This window comes from Staurois parvus, unplaced genomic scaffold, assembly GCF_062004578.1.
Source record: "Staurois parvus isolate SC_StPar_1 unplaced genomic scaffold, SC_StPar_1.0 ptg001139l, whole genome shotgun sequence".
In the NCBI taxonomy this organism is placed as follows: Eukaryota; Metazoa; Chordata; class Amphibia; order Anura; family Ranidae; genus Staurois; species Staurois parvus.
In genome coordinates this window covers 177,501-201,696 of record NW_028318935.1, presented here as the reverse complement: position 1 = coordinate 201,696, position 24,196 = coordinate 177,501, and the positions used below count along the sequence as shown (strand labels likewise).

The 24,196-nt window shown below is 41.9% G+C and overlaps 1 protein-coding gene across 1 annotated transcript in view; it reads right to left on the bottom strand.

Moving 5' to 3' along the window:
* The window catches only part of DDX47 (DEAD-box helicase 47), a gene marked incomplete at its 5' end in the record, with an annotated part of 196,184 nt that overhangs the window by 783 nt on the left and 171,205 nt on the right, over positions 1-24,196 (bottom strand). Inside the window, one exon of the mRNA XM_089659240.1 lies at positions 16,764-16,893. Coding sequence (XP_089515366.1) covers positions 16,764-16,893 — 130 coding nt within the window. The remainder of the gene's footprint in view (positions 1-16,763; positions 16,894-24,196) is intronic.

Below are 24,196 nucleotides of genomic sequence, written 5' to 3'. Positions count from 1 at the left end.
GCATACCTTTCAAGCATGCTGCAGCTGATCTGAACATCTTTTTTAATTAAAACCTTTACAACATACCACATAAAGGCCTCATTTATTTGCAACAAAACATTCCAGTCCTGAATGAATGAATCACAACCCCACTGTCAGTTTGTGTGTAACTTACCTCCTTTGGCTGTAAAAAGCAGGTTTCTGTGCCTGGGATGTCACTCCTCATTTTGGCTGAGTTTCAAAGTTCTCTGACTTCCTATTTCCTTCCTTTACCAGTCCTGATACTAAATATCCCATAATCCTTTGAGCCTCTGTAGTTTCAGGGTGGGCTAGAGGAGTCACTTGTACCAGTTGTGTGAGTTGATGTGGGTGGATCTAAGGGTTACTGTGGGCATTTCTGGGCCTTCAACGTGGGTGGTGAAAGGAGAGGAATGGAATTGTGCTATCACCGCCCAGACTCCATTCCTCTTTGCAGTGAATACAAAACAAGCAGGAAGTGGAACTTTAGTCAAAAAATTAAAATGATTCTAAAGGCATTTTTTAATTTTTTTTTAAAATAACAAACAAGTTTTACTTAACCACTTGCCCCCGAGGATTTACCCCCTTCCTGACCAGGCCTTTTTTTGCTATTTGGCGCTGCACTATTTCAACTGGTAATTGCACGGTCATGCAATGCTGTACCTAAACAAAATTTATGTCCTTTTTTTCACACAAATAGAGCTTTCTTTTGGTGGTAATTGATCACCTGTGCTATAAACAAAAAAGGCTGAATATTTTGAAAAAAAAAATATTTTTTTTTTACTTTTGGCTATAAAAAATATATAGTAAACTCAAAGTTAGTCATAAATTTAGGCCAAAATGTATTCTGCTACATGTTTATGGTAAAAAATCCCAATAAGTGTACAGTGGAACCTCAACCTACGAGCGAACTAACGTGCGAGTTTTCCGAGATACGAGCAGTCGCTCGGACGATTTTTTGCTTCGGCACGCGAGCAGAATTTTAAGATACGAGTTCGAGGCGCGCGCAGCTCTAAGTGTATATTTTCAAGGCGCGCGCAGCTCAGAGGGTATGAGTCACAGCATCCCATCTCCGAGCTTCTCTCTCTCTCGCTGTCTACACGTGATTGAAATCCCAACTTCTAACTTTGTTGTAACCATGGCACCAAAGAAAGCAAGTGGTAGTGCGAGTACCGAGAAGAGGAGGATGATGTCCCTCGAAATAAAGCTTGAAATCGTCGAGAAGCATGAGCAAGGCATGCGAGTAAAGGAACTGGCCAAGCACTACGACCGTACAACGTCAACGATCTGCACCATCTTAAAACAGAAGGAGTCCCTAAAGAAAATTAAGCCAGCCAAAGGTGTCAAGATTATTTCAAAGCGCCGTACAGATGTGCATGAGAAGATGGAGAATCTGCTGTTGGTGTGGCTGACGGAAAAACAACTTGCCGGAGATACCATCACCGAGGGAATAATCTGCGAGAAGGCGCGCAGTATTTTTTCAGATTTACAACAGCAAACCCCAGGCACTTCAACGGAGGAGGAATCCTTTAAAGCCAGTCGGGGCTGGTTTGATAATTTTAAGAAAAGGACGGGGATTCACTCCGTTGTTAGGCATGGTGAGGCAGCAAGTGCTGATGTAAAGGCAGCAGAGGAGTTTGTGAAAACTTTCGCAGAATTCGTCGAGGAAGAAGGATACATCCCCCAGCAAATCTTCAACTGTGACGAGACAGGGCTGTTCTGGAAGAAGATGCCGAGGAGAACATACATCACCGAAGAGGAGAAGAGGATGCCAGGACACAAACCTATGAAGGATAGGTTGACCCTCGCCCTGTGTGCCAATGCGAGTGGTGACTGCAAAATAAAGCCGCTACTTGTATACCATTCGGAGAACCCCAGAGCCTTTAAAGCACACAAGATAATAAAGGAGAAACTCCATGTTATGTGGAGGGCAAACCCTAAGGCGTGGGTCACCAGGCAGTTCTTTATCGACTGGGTAAACCTTGTGTTTGGTCCTTCGGTGAAGAAATATTTGAAGAACAACAACCTGCCCCTGCAAGCCCTTCTCGTCCTCGACAATGCTCCTGCACATCCACCACAGATCGAGGAAGAAATACTTGATGAGTATAATTTTGTGAAGGTTCTCTACCTTCCTCCAAACACCACCCCTATCCTCCAGCCAATGGACCAACAGGTAATATCAAATTTCAAGAAACTCTACACCAAGCACCTGTTTCGCCGTTGCTTTGAGGTGACGGAGAACACAAACCTCACCCTTCGAGAGTTTTGGAAGGAGCATTTTAACATAGCAATAGGCCTCAAAATCATCGATATTGCCTGGCAGGGGGTTACGTAAAGGACCTTGACCTCTGCTTGGAAGAAGCTGTGGCCTGAAAATGTGGCTGAAAGAGATTTTGAAGGGTTTGAGATTGAGGAAGAAGAGGAGCCAGTGGAGGAAGAGATCGTGTCCATTGGCAAGACTATAGGTCTGGAGGTGGATGAAAGAGACATCGAGGAACTCGTTGAGGAGCACTCCGAGGAACTTACGACTGACGAGTTAAAGGAGTTACAAGAGCAACGGCACACAGAAGCATTAACTGAAGCTACTTCGGAGGGAGAGGAGACAGAGCCAGAGATAATCAGTACAAAAGACCTCAAGGATATTTTGGCAATGTGGGAGAGGGTGGCAGGTTTTGTTGAAAAGAACCATCCTGAAAAAATTGCAACGAGTCGTGCAACAGAGCTTTTCAACGACGCGTGCCTACGTCGTTTCAGAAACATTCTCAAAGGGAGAATGAAACAGACTTCCTTAGACATGTTTCTTAAGAAAAGGCCTTCAGCTCGAAGTGAGCAAAGTGTGGCAAAAAGGCCAAGAACTAGTGAAAGTGAAGAGAGTGATGAGAATTAAGCGAAAACAAAAATCATCTCCAAGGTAAGTAAATTGTATACAACCTTATTATATCTTCATATTTTCTTTCTACTTTGTTTTTATATAATATTAGTTATGTAAAAAGCTTTTTTCCTTATGAAATAACAAGAAAAATGAAAAATATGAGGTGCCATTTTGAGGGTTGGAACGGATTACGGCCGTTTCCATTATTTCTTATGGGGAAAATTGATTTAACGAACGAGCATTTTGAGTTACGAGCTCGGCCACGGAACGAATTAAACTCGTAAGTTGAGGTTCCACTGTATATTGATTGCTTTGTGTGAATGTTATAGCATCTACAAAATATGGTATAGATAATTAAATTAACACAGCTTTTACTTTCTGACTGCCTATCGCATTTCTTGACTTGCTGAAATACCAGGACAGTACAAACACCCCAAATGATCCCTTTTCGGAAAGTAGACACCTTATGCTATCTGCTGAGAGGCATCTTGAGTCCATGGAAGATTTATTTTTTTCCACAAGTTTTTGGAAAAGGACAAAAACATTTTTTTTTACACCAAGTTGTCACTTAAATGATATATTGCTCATACAGGCCATGGATAAATGTGGAATTACACCCCAAAATACATTCTGCTACTTCTACCGAATATGGAGATACCACATATGAGACTTTTCGGGAGCCTAGCCACATACAGGAGCCTGAAATCCAATGACAATTATGAAAACCTGAAAGTGCGTAACTTCCTCATTTCAATTCCTCACTACCTATCACAGTTTCAGAGACCCTGAAATTCCAGGATAGCACTAACACCGGCCCCTCAAATGACCCCTTTTTGTAAATTAGATACCCCAATAAAATTAAAAAGAGGCATGGTGAGTATTTTTCAGATCTCATTTTTTCTCACAAGGTTTTGAAATATAAAAAAAAGAAAAAATATGTTTTTGTTTTCTTTCTTCATTTTCCAAAAACTTGTGGCAACAAACGAGATCTGCAAAATACTCACCATGCTTCTTATCAAATTCCTTGGGGTGTCTACTTTCCAAAAATGGGTCATTTTGGGGGGGTTTGGTGCTATCCTGGCATTTCAGGGCCTCCGAAACTGTGATAGGTAGTCAGGAAGTATAATGAGGAAATAAAGCCCTTTAAAAGCCTGAAGGTGCTTATTGGATTTTGGGGTCCTGTACTTGGCTAGACTGCCAAAAAGTCTCTCACATGTGGTATCCCCATACTCAGAAGTAGCAGAATGTATTTTGGGGCATAATTCCACATATACCCATGGCATGTGTGAGCAATAAATAATTTAAGTGACAACTTTGTGTAAAAGAAAATGTATATTTTTTTTGTCCTTTTCCAAAAACTTGAGTCAATAGAGGAATTTATTTTTTTGCCACAACATGCCTGTCAGCAAATAGTTTGGGGTGTCTACTTTCCACAAAGGGGTCGTTTTTGGGGGGTGGGGGCATTTTATGCCCAACATTAGAAGTTTATGCCACACATCACTCACTCTTCTAACCACTTGAAGACAAAGCCTTTTCTGACACTTTTTGTTTGCATTAAAAAAAAAATCAGTATTTTTTCTAGGAAATTACTTTGAACCCCCCAAACTATTTTTTTAAAGCACACACCCTAGTGAATAAAATGGTGGGTGCTGCAATTTTTTATGTTTTTTACGCTAATTTAAAAAAAAAAAAAAAAAAACTAAAAGTAATAAAAAAAAAGTTTTTTTTTTTTTATGCACAAAAACACAATATATTGGCCAATTATTTGGTAAAATATAAAAGATGATGGCATGCCGAGTAAATAGATACCAAACATGGCATGCTTTAAAACTGCGCACACTCTGTGCAATGGTGGCAAACTGCATACATTTTTAATATCCATAGGCAACGCTTTCAATGCTTTTAAAAGCTACCATTGTAGATTTACAATGACGTTCAAGGCAATACCTCACATATGCATGCAGTGTAACCGCTGTTTACATACTGGCACAGGGTTAACGTGCTTTTTTTTGTTTTTGTTATTTTGATTTTTTAAATTATTTTTACACTGTCCCTTTCATTTATTTTTTTTTATCACTTTTATTGCTAGCACAGGAAATGCAAATATCCCCTATAACTTCAATGGACATTGTCATATATTCTTTTTTCAGAAATCTGGGATCTATCAGACTGTAGATATCTCCTCTGCCCTTACATTATCTAATCTCACCAAGATTGGTGTGATCAGATGCTTTCCCAATTTACAAATGGCACTGTTTATAACCTGCGAAAGTGAAGTGATGAAATGCTTGTACCTTCCGATTTCTTAGACTATATAGATAATTGGCACCATTCTGGTTTCCAATCAGCTCTATGGTCAGCTGGCAGAAACATTGGCTGCATGCTCAGGTTTAATTGACGGCACGGGACTGCCCAAGGCGGCCGTGGAAGGCAGAGGGGAAGGGGGGGGCATCTTCTCCCTCTGTTTGTAAAAGCAATCCTGCAGCTAATTAAACACTAGAATTGCTTTTACATGAAAGCCAATTGCTGGCTGCAGGCATTATCCTGGTATAACCACTCAAAGTCCAGTGATGTACCAGTACGTCGTTTGTCCTTGTTGGGTGTATATGCTCCGTTATTTTAATTATTTTTTTTTATGCAGCCTGTGGGCTGAATGAAGAAAAAGAGAAGAAATCTCTGCCAGAAAAAAAGCGTGGTATGCCCACTATTAGAATATACCACCCTGCATCCACCCACTTCTAATGGTGGGCACACATAAAATTTTCTTGTTTTGTCATTCAGCCCGTTCAGTCCTCTATTCACATTGGTTGATGTGATATATATCTCTGCCAAATTTTTTTTTTAAATATATACCGAAGGCCATCCACCCACTGGCAACCCTTCGGCATATATACTCTTTTATTTAACTGCGAATTAAAAATCTCAACAACAGCACTGCACACACCTACTTGTGTATATTCTGAGAGCAAGACCCTGTTGCTGTCAGAATAAACAAGTTGATGCTGCAGCTGAATGGCATTCCTGCAAAGAAAACAGCAATGGTTAGCAAAAAAAACAGTAACTCAATAAAACTTTTTTATTGAAATATGTGCCAAAAAATATATATATAAAAAAAATATGCTGAAGCATAGGGACCATCCACCCACTGGCCACCTCAGGCCCGATCCTTCAGCATATGCTCTTTTTTTTAGCTGCAGATGAAAAATCTCATCCAACACTAATGCACACACCTACTTATGTATATTCTGAGAGCAAGACCCCCTTGCTGTCAGAATAAACAGATCAGTGCTGAAGCTGAATGGCATTCCTGCAAAGAAAACAGCAATGGTTAACAACAGTAAAATCATAACAGTAGAACAGTAACAAAAAAAAAAAAACCTACAACTATTTTTGGTTTTTAAAATTTTTTATTTTTCTTTGGACTTGTACAATTAATTTTTTTATGGTTTTATTTTACTTTTTTTTTTTTTAACTTTAACTTTTTAAACCAGGTTGTAAGGGTCTCTGAAAATGTGATAGCCAGTTTCCTGACTAGCTAACATCTTTCAAGACCCTGTGCAAATATGTGCCCTGAACTGTGCCGTGCTTTACCCTATACTAATGCTCCACTAGTGTGCGGTAGCGACGGAAGCAGTCCTTGAGGCAGAGACCAGGTTGGCCAAGACAGGAGGGACAAAAAAAAAGCAGGTGTCAGGCCTAATTCCATGTCTGCAACAGACACTACATCTTTTTTGGGGTTTCCATTGGGTTTGGGTATGGAATGGCATTGGGAAAATACCTCTCATGCAACCAGCTAACTGCATCTATGTTGGGCGTTTGGGCCACAGCACCTTCTGGATACAAAAGGGCCATGATGAACTGGAATTTTAGGAAGGATCCATTTTGTCCACTTGCTTTGTAAATCACTTGCATTATATAGAGCCAATTGAAATAAACAGACAGTTTTTTATACCAGCGTCTGGCTTTTTGGGAAACCAAGTACGGCTTCATCATCTGGTCATGTCCACTCCTCCCATGTTAAGGTTATAGTCGTGGACACAGGGGCTTCTCAACAACACCAGCTGCTGTGGCAATTTGGATGGTCGTGTCTGCATGAATGGAAGACAGGATGAAAACATCCTGTCTGTCCTTCCACTTCACTGCAAGCAATTCCTCATTTCTCAAGCAGGCTTTTTTCCCTAAGACAGGTATTTACAAGCTGCGGGGCAGCAATTAGGTCGCACGGTGCCACATGTGCCAATTCCAAGATTGTACAAATGTCTAAATAGTGGCACGCTTGAATAAAAATTGTCCATATAAGAAGTGGTACCCCATATGGAAAAAGGATGACACCAAGTTCCAAACTATCTTGCCACTGCTCCCCATGTAGTCTTGGCATTCGGGGAGCTCCACGTGACTATCTTTTCCCTCGTAAATCCAAATATATATGTATAGCCTATTGTCCTCTCACAAGTCTTCAACATCTTGACCCCATATCTGGCATGCTTGCTATGGAGAAATTGTTTGAATGCAAGGCGGCCTGAAAAATGAATGAGGGACTCATCAACACAGATGTTTTTCTAGGGAGTATAGACATCTTAACAATTTTGGTTAATGTGATTTACGAGGGGCCAAATTTCATGGAGCCGGTCAAATTCAAAGTCACCCCGAGAACGACAGTGTATTGTTTTTGAAATGCATAAAACACATTATACTCTCATATCTATGCCTGGCCATGGCAGCAGAGAAGAGGGGTACATGATGATTTGGGTCTGTGGACCAATACAACTGGAATTAATTTTTTTTAGCAATGTCCATGTTAGGCCAAAAAACTTTAAATGCAGAAACCCTAATGGCATGCCCAGAATCCTGTAGGCCTAGACATTGACATTTTGGCCACTAAATTTATTGGTACCTAGTGCGACTCACGGGAAAAAGCACCTGGCTGTTAAAGGGACGACTTGAACCGCTACAAAAAAATTTACCGGCAAGTGCTAACAGAGATCAGGCCTGATTCTGCGAACACTGCGGTTTTGTGTGCAATGTATCAAGTGACAGTGACCTACTGACACTGCATTTGCTGGGGGAGGGGTAAGTGTAGGGACTAAATGCAGGTGCTGGCAGGTTCGGGGCTGATTCTGCTAATGCTGCATTTTTGGGGACACTATACTAATGTGAATACTGGTATAGTGCTGATCAAAGATATTGATGTGTTCAGACGCTATACTAGTCATGTACTAGTCACTACTAATAATGGAGGTTTATTGTGTATGTGAGCATGTTCCTGGCAATCAAGGGGTTAAATGTGATTACTGGTGTACTGAGGGGCTGACGCTATCTGGGAGGGACGCTAACGCTATCTGAAGTCGCCGGTGACACTAATACAGTGATCAGCAAAAAATCTGTACACTACACTAATGACACTGGTGACTGGGGTTAACTGGGGGCGATCAAGGGGTTAAATGTGTCCTATTCTGTCTGCAAGTGTGCTGCTTGTTCTCACAGTCTTCTTTCTTCTCTCTCTGGGACGGAATGTGCCCAGAGACAGAAAATGTAATCACTTCCTTTACCTGTGTAAGTCTAAACACAGGTACAGGGAGGATCCCTGATGGGACAGGGATCGATCATCCGACTTAGGTCAACCATTACTGGCCTAAATCAGATGATTGACAACTTAAGGATCAAATGATGGTACCCATGGGTGCGTGAATCACATATATATATGATTTTGCGCACCCGTGCCGCCCTTTAGCAGTATTTCTGCTATAGGGTGGTCGGGAAGTGGTTAACTAGTCTGTGTAATGTTTTTGCAGAGAGCAACCCCGATCCTCCTCTACCACCACTGCCGCTTAGAGGGCACTCATGCAACTTGCACAGAAAATGCATAGCGCTCATGGTGCCATTTAGGCTGGGTTGCACAGAAAACATGTTTGCTGTGCATTTCTAAAATGTGCGGCCATGTACGTCACACTTTCATTACTATTTAGGCTGCATTCTCATCTGCACATTTCCAAATTCATGTAAACCTGCAAGAAAATGCATGCTTTGCCATGTATTTCAAAACGCAACACAATACAAAAATGCACGTTTTGTCGTGCATTTCAAAAATGCGCAGCAATGTAGCGTCACACTTGCGTTACTATTTAGGCTATGTTCTGATTAACATGTTTCCAAAAGCAACCAGTATAGAAAACACACTGTCATGCGTTTCAAAAACACATAGCAGAACGCAACGTGCGTGGCAACCCGCACAAAAAACGCACACTTTGCCGAGCATTTTGAAAATGCACAGCAATGTTGCATCACATTTGCGTTACCATTCGTTTACTTCTGTGCGTTTCCGAATGCACGGCAACTCTCAAAAAAGCATGCTTCGGTGAGTATTTTGAAACCGCGCAGCAATTTGTGGCTCGCTTGCATTACCATTCATTTGCATCTGTGTGTTTCAGAGCGCATGGCAATCTGCAATAAAAAAAATGCATGTTTTGCTATGCATTTCAAAATACTCAGAAATGTGTGTCATGTCAGTGTTACCATTTATGCTGTGTTCTTATTTATACGTTTCCGAACAAGCAGCAACGAAACCATGTGCTTTGTCCTGCGGTTTGAAAAAATTTTGCTGGCTGGAAGCTGAAGAGTGGGAACTGTGAGTGGACAGTGAAAACTTTTGACTGCTGTTGATTGCTTGGGGATGTAATTAATTTTCTTCTTTGGGATCTTTGCTAGCAGCTCTTTTAAACACCTTTTCGGTCTCTTTTTTAACCATTTTTTTCTTTCTTTCCTTCCTTTAGTGTGCTAATGAACAGGAGTGGTTAATTGTTCACAGGTACTACAGGTGCTATATAGCATCCTGCAGAACTCAATCTGAGCTTGCCCTCCGTTTGCTTGATGGAACTTTGACAAAGTAGAAATTTGATTAACTGGAGTTAAAAACTGGAGTAAGTAACATCTGAAATTTCCTATAAGTAATATTAATATTGTAAGTGGGATAATGAGTGCTAGCAGGGTTGAAGATTTTGTGCAGTGCACAGTGTGCCGCATATATACAATAGAGCAACAGCTCCAGGATGGATACCATTGCGACAGGTGTGAATGGGATGCCCTTATGAAAGCTCACCTTAGAGATCTGAAGGGGCAAAATACAACACTGGTCTGAACTGACAACCTTGAAAGGGGTCTTCTGCTCACTGAGCAGCTGGTTAATGGGGTTGAAGTGGAGAGTGGAGGGATAAGTCAGGGTTGTCAGGTAGGAAGATGTGTTACTGTAGTCAGAGGGAATGGTAGGGGCTCAAAGAAAAGGAAAGCCAGCTCTGGGGGTTTGAGCACCCAAATTTGCAGCTGCTATCCATAACAGTTGGGAAAGCAGCCCATCTAGTAGGGGTGGTGAGGGTAGTGCAGAAAGGCCTAGTTCTTCTGATTCTATAATCAGAAGAACTGAATAATTTGAAACCAGGATCGCCTCAAATGAACAGTTTACTGTCACCCTAGTACCGGGAATTGTATGTGGTTGACGAATTACTGGGAGAGTCTGGGCATGACCCAGCTGTCTTGGTTCATGTTGGAACTAATGATAGAATACATGGAAGGTGGAGGCTCCTTTAAGAATCAATTTTAAGAACTAGACTGCAAGTTGAAGGGAAGGACCTCCAAGGTGATATTCTCTGAAAAATTGCCTGTGCCATGCGCAACTCATTAAAGACAGGGGAATTAAAGAACTGAATGCATGGCTAAAGACCTGGTTGAAGAGGGAAGGATATGGGTTATTAGAGCACTGGACTGACTTTTCGTTGCAGTAGAACCTATATGCTAAAGATTGTTTGCACTTAAAATGGAAGGGGGTTTGCTGTGCTGGAGGAGAGTTTTATGGGAAGACTGGAGGAGTATTTAACTGCCTCAGTAGATAGCACTTTTACCTCCTTCCTGCCCAGACCAATTTTCAGCTTTCAGTGTTCTCACACTTTGAATGACAATTAGTCAGTCATACAACTTTGTATCCAAATAATATTTGTCCTTTTTTTCCACACAAATAGAGCTTTCTTTTGATGGTGATTAATGATGGTGATGATGGCAATTTGATGGTGATGGTGATTCTTTTGATGGTGATTTGGTGATTAAAATCAGCACTGGGTTTTTAAAATTTTTTGTGCTATAAATTAAAAAAAAGACTGAACATTTTGGGAAAAAATGCATTTTCTTTGTTTCTGTTATACAATTTTGCAAATAAGTAATTTTTCTTCATACATTTTGGCCAAAATTGATACTGCTACAATACTTTGGTGGTAAAAATAACCAAAATTTGTGTATACTTTTTGGCCAGGACAGTACAAATGACCCCATTTTGGAAAGCAAACATACCAATGTATATTCTATGAGGCATAATGAGTCTTTTGAACATATTTTTTTTCCATAAGTTTTTTTTCCCCACACAAAGTTTTCCATTTATTTCTAACACATAGCATGTACATACCAGGAATTACACCCCAAAATACATTTTGCTACTCCTCCTGAGTATGAGGATACCACATGTGTAAGATTTGTACACAGTCTGGCCACAGACAGAGGCCTAACATCCAAGTAGCTATAGGCAGAAATTACACATCTAATTTCCTGACTACCTATCACTTTTTTGAAGGCCCTAGAGCATGAGGACAATGGAATTACCCACAAAATTACCCCATTTTGGAAATCAAACACCCAAATGTATATCCTATTAGGCATGGAAAGCAGAGAAAGCCAAAAAAAGTTTTCTCCACTTGGAAAAACTATTCTGCAGCCCCTCACATATGTGAGACCCCTGTGTTGTCTTGAATCACAGTAATACAGTGGCAGGGCAAAAGATCAGTGCAGGAGGCATGCTAAAAGCATGGTCGATTAACAGGCCGAGGTCAATTCACGTGGAAGGCAGATACGTGAGGCAAGCAGAGGCATTGTCGATAAACAGTCCAGGTCAATAGATAGTGGACACTGGAAAAATATCTTCACTTCACATATACTCAATAGTATATTGAGGTGTGATAAATCCAGAAGAACTCTCCAATACAGAGGCCTGGCTGGGATGGACATTGGGGACAGTAGTATCAGGCATAATGACGAATTCCGTTACTGGAGCATACACATTTTTTGGGGGGTTTGCGGCCTGTTTGGGTAAGAGGGAGGATATGCCTCGGATGGAGTCTGGTCACTGAATCAGAGCAAATTTGTTCAGGGGCATGGCCATGTGGGCTGTAACAATGTCCTCTTGGTATTTCAGGTAGGTTAGGGATCTTTGTGTGAACTTAGAAAAGATGACATACGAATTGTACAGGGCTAACTGAAACAAGTAGATTGCTTCAATTTTATACAAAAAGATTGATCACCTGGTGGCTAATATTTGGTCGTTCACATCCACATCCTCCATGAACTGGTTATAGTCATGTATGCATTTTGGTTTCTGAATGGGACCTTGTCTTGTCTGAAGTTCCACTGAGGTGTCATCCTGAATTGAGGAAAGGATATAGATGTCTCTTATCCATCCACTTTAGGGCTAGTATCTCTTCATTACGTAAACTGGCTGTTTCCCCTCGTTTCAGTTTTGTTGTGACCAATCTTTGTGGGAAGCCCTTGCGGTTGGGCCCACAGGCCACAGTTTTCTTTAAATAGAGGTGGCGGAATAGTGGGAGATCTTTGTAGAAATTATCTACATACAGATGGTAACCATTCTTCAACAGCAGTACTATAAGTTGCGACACAATTTTGCCACTTGTCCCCATCCAGGGGGGGGGGGGGGTCTAGCTGGCTGTCCTTTCATGAATTTTAAAGTTGTAGATATATCCCATGGCCCTCTCACATACTTTGTAGAATGTACCCCATATTTGGCCCGTTTACTACGGATGTACCGTTTAATGCCAAGCCTCCCGGTCAAGTGGACCAGGGATTCATCCACACAAATAATTTTGTTGGGACTAAACATTTCTTTAAAGTACAGCAAAAATGGTTTTGGTGGCTGAATTTTGAACAGTTTGCCATAGTCAGGATGATTTCAAAGGAGGGCACTGGGTATGATTTTTGAAATGTAAAAATCTCTGTATTCATCTTGTATGATCAGAACATGCTACGAGATAGACTGGCAAATGATGTATAGGTTGGGTAGACTAGTAGGTATGGACTTCATTTTTTTTTGTCAGTCTCATGTTCAAAGTAAGCCCAAGAAAAAACTTCTCCATGGTGAGGTGTTCCCACACGAATGGGCGGGCATATGACAAATTAGGATTGCTGGCAATATATTGGCTGGCATACAGATTACACTACTCTACAATGTCATTTAGCACATAATCAGTAAAAAAATAAATACAAAAAATAAATTGGAGTAACATTTTCTGCTTGTATCGGAGGGCCTGGCTGTGCTGTAAAAGGGGGGAATTGTAGGTTCTGCTGCATTAGCGGGCAGCCATGTGGGATATAAAAACATCTGGAAGACTAGTATGGGCCCTACATCGTTGTTGTGGACAGGACACCCAGCTGCCAGTGCCTGGCCTATCATCCAGGAATGCGGCCCTGCTTGTACTTGCCACTGCACCAGGATTTGCAGAGCTACTGATGGATGCCTGCCTATCTTCTGGGAGTGCTGCGCTGCTTGTACTCACCACTGCACTACTGGTGCTCTTCCTCAGATCTCCTGAACGTCTTTGGACTCTCTCCTCCTCAGAATCCGTTGCTCAACAGTTGCCAGTCCTTCAGTGGCTAGCTTGTTGTAACATTTCCTGAAAGATACCTCTTCAGGGCAACTTTTTGTACTTTTTCTGCCTAGTGTCCTACTCCTACTCCTGTTGCTTCACTATTTTTACTCTCTGACTTTGACTGCATGGGTCTTGACAGCCTGGTTCTGGAAGTCAGGGGTTTTATGGAGCTTGGTGCGCCCAACTATGTTGTCGGTGTGCAGTTTTCTTCCTCTTGGGAGATTATGACCACACCTGGGAGGCTGGTGCAAGACTCTGGGTGTCCATCTGAGCCCCATCTGGGTTGCTAGAGTTTTTGTTTTCCAACCAGGCAGCAAACAAATGCTTGCCTCTAGTACCATTAAAGACCAGGTTTCTGCCATGGCAATGTTCTCCTGCAACCTCTAGCCTTGCACTCCTTGAATCTACCTTCATCCAAGGAGTTCACCATGTGGCGCTGCTTGTGCGTCCCCTTTTTGCGCTGTGGGACCTGAGCTTGGTTCTTTCAGTTCTTCAGAAGTCTTCTTTGAGGGGGTCTGGTGTATTCTCCTACTATTCCCAGCTATTTCAGACAGTTGCTCTTTTTGGTATCCTTCATTCCCACACAGTGGGCACCGGTGCTAGGGACCCTATCATGTATATTTTTCCACTTGGTCTTACACAGGGATAAGGGGGTCCTCTGTCCATGTCTCTCCTATAGGTGTTTTTTTTTTTTTTGTTTGCTCACCCACTAATTGAGGCACTTCTTTGGAATGTCTCCATGGTCAAGAAGAGAAGAGCTGTGTCCATGAGTGAATGCAAGAGAAAATGGGATTTTTTAAAAATTATTATTCAACGTAAAGTCCCTTTCTCTGAGTTCACTGATGGACAGCATCCACCCCTATTCTTGAGTTTTTCTTTTTTTTCTCCTCTCTTCTTGCACTGATTTGTGACTAACTGGTTTGCCTAAAGCAGAAAGGGGGGTTATACAAGCTAGGATTGCCCATAGGTGGGGCTTTGTTCTTTTTCTGCCTAGTGTCCTACTCCTGTAGGTGGCGATATAACCCTATGGTCAAGAATAGAAGTGCTGTGTCCATCAATGAATGCAGAGAAAGAGATTTTATGGTAACACCTCAATGTTGGATGCAATCTACCTCCTAAGCTGCACTACTACCTAGCCCTCATCCCGAACCCAACAGGCTAACATATGTGGTGAGAACTATCAAGTTCAGTGTAAAGAATGGCTCAGTTCCAGTGACTGACTTTACATGCACCACAGCAGAGAATTATTGGCTCTGGAAGACAGGTGCATAGGATGGTCCAAAAAAGGGTTGACCTGTTCTAGGAAAACAATGTTATACTGCAGGGAACTAGAATACAATTGAACAAATGGGACTGCCTCATATGAGGTGACCAAGATACCCAGGACCCTTATGGAAACTTTGAAAAGGGATTCAAAGGGCCCAAACTTTCTTCCATAGGAAGACAAGTTCCCTCTGCAGAAGGACCACAATGATCTAAAATGGTAGTCAGAACCAATCCCAGGTATGCCAGATGCTGGGATGGTTCCTGAACCAGTTTCTGTAGGTTAAAGATCCAACCAAATCTCTCTGAGACCTTATGTATGTAAACTCAACATTTTGTATTCCTGATATGTGCCAGCTGTACCATGTACTTGTATGAAAAAGTATCCTTTTTTCTTTGCATTGCTTCCTTTGTGTGCATCCCTGGCAATCCTGCCAGTCTCTCTGCTTTCCTATTACAAACTGACCACACTAAGCAGGAGAACACACCTTGGTCAGTTCTCTAGCTGCATAGCTAGAACTCAGCTTGCTCTCCTTCAATGATCAGACCTGACACCCAGCCTCCCCCCCTCAGACTTTCACTGGGAAGTTCAGTGTCTGTTGTTTCTCCTCCCCAGCTCTGTGTTCTCAGCTGCATAAGGAGCTTAGAGGGTATATGATCACTTGTCAAACAACCCATTCAGTTTAAAATAGACATGAAAGTTAAACCATTTGTGTATAGATCTAAAAAAACAAATACATTTTTCCTTGTTTTAGAAGGATAAGGGTTTGCATATACTTTAATAAACCTCTGGAGATTCTCCCTTAAACCTAAAACTGACCTTTTCTACAAAAGCAGATTGTCCATCTGTCCTATGATGGGAATCCACTTGGACTGTAACAGAGCCAGCACTGGTGCCATGACCTTTACAAAGACTCAGGGAACAATGAACTGAAAGTAGTTGTCCTATGCAAAGCGAGGGTAACTTTGTTTTGGATCAGGATGTGCAAGTATGCACCAATGATATTGATCAATGCCAAGAATGCCCCTGGCCTTAGGGCCACTATAACAGATCTCACAGATTCCATCCAGAATTTTATGACTTTTAGAAATGGTTTAAATAGGTCCAGAATGGGTCTGATCTCCCCTCTTCAAACTGTAAACAGGGTTAAGTGAATCACTTGATACCTCTTCCTTGGGGATCTGTATCAACTCCCTCAGCCTGAAATTGGGATACAGTTATCAGTAATTCCGTTCTACATGGAGACAAAGGCACATTTGATGGCCAGATATGTGGATAGCTCTGAATTTTCAGTTTGTAACTAGAGGATATGACCTGATGTTTGTAAAGGCCAAGAGATGTACAACCCCCCCCCCCCCCGGAAATATAAACCCCAGCTTCCCTGGATCGTGTTTAATGGGCCAGTGCCATTCTTATGCTTCACTTGACAAAACTCCAGAAACAGGGCACTTTGCTCACTTTGATTGGGCCTATTCTTACCTTCAGGTGGGGTTTGGGTGGGGAATCTGGGCTCCCCTCAGGTGGGTGGACCTCAAAGCCTACAACCTGTAGAGCACCCAACGGAAACGTACATGTTGCATTAGCTACCATTAATGTCAAAAGCTTTGAGTGTCTGAGTCTAATCAACTGAAGTTGCAGCATATTAACCGCCTGTTATGATTTGAAGACCTGTGTACTATACAAAAAAACAATATCCTAATTTAATGCATTTTTATTGCAGGTTGTAAAACTACAAAATGTAAAATTCTCAAGGGGGTGAAGAAAACCTATGCAAAGTATTAAACCTACTTGGTCTCATCTTTTTTCCATAGTTCTTCCTTCACATTCTATACATGAAGAGGTGATTTAAATCCATACATAAGACAAAGAATATTTTCTTCTACGTATTTAAATGCATAAATACAAAAACAAAACAAAATAAGAAACAAATACTTACAATACGGGCAAATCTTTGAGCTTCTGCTACCCTTTCATTCAGCAACATGACTTCTTCTTCTTGTGTAGGGAAGGCTGGAAGCTTTTTACCAATTAAATGTTCAATCCTTTGAAAGAGCTCAACATCGTACCTTGGAAAGGCAGTACAGAAGTTTTAATCAATTAAACAATCTTTTTACTGGTTTAATTAAAAAATACTTATCCTGGTCCAAAAATGTAACATTTTAACAATATCAAACCTAGTACTTAACAGTAATGGTCCCAATCTCCTTTTTTTCACTCATATATAAAAGTTAAGAATGCTTGCTATATTGTATGCAAGATCAAAGTGCGCAAATCCCTTATCAACTGAAGTCACAAAGCTGCAAGTATATAAGAGGATATCATGGATACTGCGCTAAGTAACCGTTATTTTGTAAACACTATGAAGACCTTCACACCTCTGAAAAGCGATCAAAAAATAAAACACTATGATAAAACTAAATGAGTGCATAAGCAAACAAAAATAAAATAGTGTTGCGCTAATATTAATAGTACTAAGGACACAATAATTCGAAGAGTGGGGAGACAGAAAAAAATAACCTCAAAACAGAGGTGATAAGTATAAAGGCCTGAATCCAGACCTAATTAGGTGCAATATGAACTGTGGCAAAGACAATGTGAGTAATCAGGAAGTGAACATAAATAATACCTAAAAATGTAAAGGCCTGCACCCAGACCAAACTAAGTGCAATATAGATTGTGATGAAATACAACATGAACAATAGTCACCAAGTGAACATAAATAACATATTCAAGATAATAGGACTAACACGTCCTAAATGAAAGTGCACAAAAAACACCATGCAAAGAAAACTGTGCCAAAATCAAATGGCAAAAAATATGTGCAACACTAATCATACAAGGTGCATAAAAGTATAAATGCATAAATGCATGAAACTATAAACGCATCATAAATAATACATAAAAATGTAAAGGCCTGAAACCAGATCAAACTAAGTGCAATATGGATTGTGATGAAAACAACGTGCGCAATAATCAACAAGTGAACATAAATGATGTATTCAACATAGTAGGACTAACACATCCTAAGTAAAAATGGCACAAAAAGCGCCGTGCAAAGAAACCTGTTTTTTTTTTTTTTTTTTTTATTATTTTAGTGTAGTCTCCACCTATCTTCTTTTTGCTCCAGCTATGGAGGTTTTTGGCTTTCTTAAAAATAGGACCCTCAATCTTGATGTGTTTAGTAAGAAAGATTCCACGCATACTAGTGATTTAGATTCCTATTTTAGAAAATTGGGCCATCTAACGGAAAAGAAGGTCATATTATGGTGGGACATGGTCACCCATGAGAAGTATCTCGTGGATAGACTTGTCCCCAGGAGACTAAGGTGGGATGTACCCATCTGTGATGGGTTAAATGATAAAGAATCAGTAGAAGAATGGTTTAATTTTTTTCATGAGAAGGGATTGGAGGTATTGAAATTTCTTATCAAAAGAAAACAGAAAAAGATGAGCAACAAATTGATGATCTTAAAGACAAACTTGAATCATTTAAGGAGTCCCTGGATTTTTCTAACCTAACGAAACGCCTTAATAAGGATTTAGGAAGCAAGATATAAAAAGAGTAAAAAATATCAAAGGGATTTAAATGATTTTAAAAATACTCAAGTTTTCAAATGGCAATCTACCGTAAATGAAGTAGAATTAGCATCAGCTGCCACCACCCCGGTTACAGTGGTTAAGATGGAGCTATCCAAGGGGTCTCATAATAGTTATGGGGGACCTTGTGATCTTCCCAAAAGGGCCATGAGAGACAGGGGCTATAATTCAGGTTATCATCCCAACCAGCATCAGGGTTATCAGACCCCTAAAAATAATTGGAAGCCTAGGAATGGTGGCTCCTTCCAAAAGGAGACCCTCGGGGAAAGGGTATTGGAATAATCGAAGACCAGGGAATAATTATCCCAACCAATACCCCAGGACAGATGCTATATTTGATGACAGAAGTCCCAGACCTGCCTATAGGCAGTGGTATCCACCTAGATATGAGGTGAGGAGCCCGGTCCCTCTTTACAATAGATATGAACCCTTGAGGGAGGACTATAGGCCCTCCTATGACCATTCTGCTAGGCATTTTTTTAGATCGAGACTGAGTAGAGAGAAGCCCAGGGAGGGAAGGGTGGGGAAAAAGAAGTCCATACAGAGGAGGGGGTGCCGAGCAGGGCAGAGGAAACAAAAGGAAAAGAGAATAATAGGTGAAGGTGTTTTCAATTTGAGTGGAGCCCCTTTGTCCAAAGAAGAGTTATTGGTTTTGGATAAAGGCCTAAAATTTGATATTTATGTTGGCGTACAAAAATATATTCGAAAGCTTAACATCAATATCTTTTGGATCATCCAATTTCTAGTGAGATGAATAAGATTTCCAGCGGGAATATTAAATATACTTCCTTTAGAAACAAATCTCTATTTAATCCGCAGCCCAGTGACAATAGTTAAGTTGATGCTTTTAAAAAGATGGTTATACGTGATTTAGAAATATTGCAAATTCCTAGGGTTAACCCTAGGATTGAAATAGGGGTTAAAAGTTTTCAAAAACGTCATGACATTTTGATTCGACCACCGAATAAAGGAGGGGGCATTGTTGTCCTCTCTAAAGAGTATTATATGGAGGAATTGGCAGGCCAATTAGCCGATGTTAACACTTATCAGCAGCTCCCTAATGACCCTACAGTCAAATATAAAAAAAGAACGTGAGCATTTAATTAAGGGAAGGGGGGGGGTGAAGAATAACTTATTAAAAAAGAATCAAGATATTTAGTACCAGATGTTTGTCATTTGCCTATTATATACACCATTCCTAAAATACATAAAGATAATGTGTGCCCCCTGGGACATCCTATTGTTAATGGCATCCAGTCAGTAGGGGCCAGATTGGGCCAATATATTGACTGTTTCTTGCAGCCTTTAGTGAAAAATACTCGATCGCATCTTAGGGACACTAAGCATTTGATCCAGCTATTAGAAAATTTACAGTTCCAATCATCTATTATTTTGGCTAGCGCAGACGTGTTTTCATTATATACCATTATCTGTCATCAAGATGCTCTAGAAGCCAAGTGGTGGGGGCTTAGAGAGTTGAGTGAATTGCAATGGACACAAAGAAAATTTATTTTGGAATGCCTAGATTTTTGTTTGCAGTACAATTATTTTTGGCACAAGGAGTTCTTTCGCCAGATCAAAGGTGTGGCGATGGGGGCTCATTTTGTGGCTTTATGGGAGCAAGGTGCTGTTTATAGCTAGCCCCCAGACAGATTAAAATTATACAAAAGATATATAGATGATGTTATAATCTAATGGGAAGGGGAAGAAACTCAGCTCATCGTTTTTTTTGAACCAATTGAATCTAAATACTAAAAATATTCATTTTTCTTGGGAGTCCAGTGATGTTAGTATTAATTTTTCAGATCTGAATATAAAATTTGATGGAAGGCGGCTAGTTACCAAAACCCATTTTAAAATGGTGGATAGGAATGGGTACATCCCAATGGATAGCTGCCACTATCCACCTTGGTTGCTAAATACTCCTAAAAGGCAGCTTATGCGCTTAAGGAGGAACTGCACCCATAAAGAAGTTATCGAATAGGTCCAAGTCTTAGAGGTTTACTAATAAAGGTTACTCGCCGGAAACTATGCATGAAGTGATACAAGATGTTGGATCATTGGAACGTATGACACTTATTGAGGATAAGACTCGAATTGTGGAATCACAGGATCAGATACCCATTATTTTAGATTTTAACACACATCATCAGAAAGTCGAGAGGATCTTTAAGAAACATTCGCCTTTATTGAGGGCAGACAGATCCCTACAAGGGTTGTTACCTGATAGACCCATGTTTGTCTATAGATGGGCACCTTCACTGAGACTCCAATTGGCCAAAAATGTCCTAGATGCCCCCAGAAAAAGAAACCATTTACATTCCTGGACCCGAAAGGTTTTTTTTTCCCTGTAAAAAGTGTTGTTACGCATGTAAGGCCACCGCTGGCAATAATCCAAAACGTTGCTGTTTCACATCACATACCAATGGGTCAGAGTTCCCAATTAAGGACTTTATTACCTGTAGGTCGGAGGGGGTTGTCTATGCTTTACAGTGTGGGTGTGGACTACAGTATATTGGTAGGACCAAGAGACCACTCTGGAAAAGGCATGTACAAAACATCAAAAAAAGCTATCTCAGGCATAGTGTCTCTAGACATTTTTTTTCCCATCATGATAGGGATCCTACTACACTGACTTTCTGGGGAATAGAGAAATATATACCCCATTGGAGAGGGAACCACAAGATCCGTTCTCTTAGTCAGGCTGAACCCAAATTTTTTCCATGCAGACCTTGACCCCCAGGGGACTCAATATTGAATTTGATTTGAATTGTTTTATTAGTGATTTTAATGATGCCCTTTTTTTCTCATCATTCTCATTGGTGGTATCTGATTTTGTATTTTGCTTCCGTTCTCCTTTCTTTCCCTTTTGCCCTGGATATGCACCTTAGATATATCTTTTTCCCATCATTAAGGCCACTTTGTTTTTGAGGGCGACTGTCACTTTTTTTTGGATTAAATTGTTACTGTTATGCGTGAGGTCTTTATGGTCTCTTTGTACCTCTCCTCCCTTTTAATAAGTTTACTTTACATTTGTGAGTTGCTATGTATGATTCACTATGTATCCATCTATTTTTGCATTATGTGGTTTTAATGGCATTTGTCTTAGCCAGCATCATGTCTTTATATGGGTTGTTTGGCCCCCTTCCCCTCTATTTTATATATATTTTTTAATATATATATACATATATATATATATATATACACACATATATGTATATATATATACACATATATATATATATATATATATATACATATATATATATATATATATATATATAAAATATATGTGTAATAATATATATATTATTATTATACATTATTTATAAAGCGCCAATAGTTCGCTCAGCGCTGTACATTACAAAGGGGGACAGAACATGTGACAGAATACCAATACAATGCAAAACATTAGGGGATTGAGGGCCCTGCTCTTTCCAGCTTACAATCTAAGAGGGAGGGGATGGTGGCACAGGAGGAGATAGTTGTGGGGGATGGAGTGGTAGGAAGAGTGGAGGAGGTCGGCAAGTTAGCAGGGGGTGGGGTAGGCTTCCCTGAAGAGATGGGTTTTAAGGGTGCGCCTAAAGGAGAGGAGAGTAGGTGATAATCTGATGGGTTGGGGCAGGGAGTTCCAGGGGATGGGTGACACCCTGGAGAAGTCCTGGAGGCGGGCATGGGAGGAGGAGACCAGGGAACTAGAGAGAAGAAGGTCTTGTGAGGAACGATGTGTGCGTGCTGCGCGGGACTTGGATATTAGGTCAGTGATGTAGTTCGGGGCAGTATGGTGGACAGCTTTGTACGTCAGTGTTAGGATTTTGAATTTGATCTGTTGCGCAATCGGAAGCCAGTGGAGGGATTGGCAAAGGGGGGTGGCAGAAACGGAGCGGTTGGAAAGGTGAATGAGTCTGGCAGCCGTATTCAGGATTGACTGAAGCGGGGACAGCCAGCGGCGAGGCAGGCCAGTGAGGGAGTTGCAGTAGTCGAGTCGTGATATGATGGAGTGGATGAGCGGTTTAGTGGTTTCTGGAGTTAGGAACGCGCGTATTTTGGCGATGTTGCGGAGGTGGAGTCTGCACGAGTTTGTTAAAGATTGGACTTGGTGCTGGAAGGATAGGTTGGAGTCCAGAATGACACCAAGTACTCTGGCCTGCGGGGCGGGTTTGATGGTGGCGTTGTTGGATGTGATGGAGAAGTCAATGGGGGGTGGTGTCCGGGCTGGGGGGAAGACAAGAAACTCGGTTTTGGAGAGGTTCAGTTTAAGGAAGTGGAGTGACATCCAGTCTGATTTGTCGCTCAGTAGGTGTGTGATTCGGGCGGAGACCGAGGGGGTGAGGTGGGGGGTTGAGAGATTTGTGTGTCGTTGGCATAGAGGTGGTAGTTGAAGCCGTGAGAGTGTATGAGTTGGCCAAGGGAGGAGGTGTAGATGGAGAAGAGAAGGGGCCCGAGGACAGAGCCTTGAGGGACCCCACACAGAGGGGGGGGAGTGAGGGGGAGGTGGTAGCATTATAGGTAACGCTGAAAGAGCGTTGTGACAGGTAGGATGAGAGCCAGGAGAGAGCAGAATCTCTGAGGCCGAGGGAGTGTAGTTTTTTGAGGAGGAGGGGGTGGTCGACTGTGTCGAAGGCCGCAGAGAGGTCAAGGAGTAGGAGCACTGAATAGTGGCCATTAGCTTTGGCGGTTAGCAGGTCGTTGGAGAGTTTGAGTAAGGCAGTTTCGGTGGAGTGTAGGGGACGGAAGCCGGACTGTAGGGGATCGAGGAGGTTGTTATCGTTTAGGTGAGAGCATAGGTGGGTGTAGACTAGGCGCTCGAATTTAGATGTAAATGGGAGCAGGGAGATGGGTCTGAAGTTGTTCGGGTCATTGGGGTCCAGGGAGGGCTTTTTAAGTATGGGGGTGATGTGTGCATGTTTCAGAGGGGAGGGGAAAGTGCCGGAAGAGAGGGAGAGATTGAAGATGTGGGTGAGGGAGCGTAGGATGGAGGGGGAGGGAGGTCGTAGAAGTTGTGAGGGGATAGGGTCGAGGGGGCAGGTGGTGAGGCGGGCATCAGAGAGGATCTTGGAGACTTCCTTGATGGTAGCAAGGTCAAAGGTGCGGAGTGTATGGGGGGAGCTTCAGTATGAGGAATGTAGGGTGGGGTGGAAGTGGAGGTCAGAGCAGTGGTGGGGCCGTGGGAGAGGGGTGATGAGGGGGTAGCTGAGTGAGGGGTAACGGGGTTGGAGGGAGTTTGAGCAGTGACGAAGTCCCTGCAGGTTATGTCGAGGGGGAGGGGGGATAAGGGGGTAGCTGTGTGAGAGGGGACGGTTGAGAGGGTGTGTGAGTTGTAGTGATGTCCTTGCGAATTGTGTCAATCTTGTTTTTGAAGAGATTGGCAATCTCAAGGGCAGTGAGTGAGGTGCTGGGTGGAGGTGGGGGTGGCGAGAGTAGAGAGTTGAAGGTGGAGAAGAGTTGGCGAGGATTGGAGGAGAGGGCCTTGATGAGGGTCAGGAAGTAGGCTTGTTTGGCTGCGTGGAGGGAGGAGGTGTAGGTGTGGAAGGCAGATTTGTAACGGGTGAAAGCTTGTTGGGATTTGGTTTTGCGCCATAGTTGCTCCAGGGCACGACTGTGTCGTTTGAGGGTTTTAGTGTGATCAGTCTGCCAGGGCTGGAGCGGTCGGGGTCTGATGTTGCGTGTGGTTAAAGGCGCTAGCGAGTCAAGGGCTGTTGACAGCGCGTTGTTGTAGGCAGTCATAGCCAAGTTGGGGCAGGACAGGGGGAGGATGCTGTCATGGAGTTG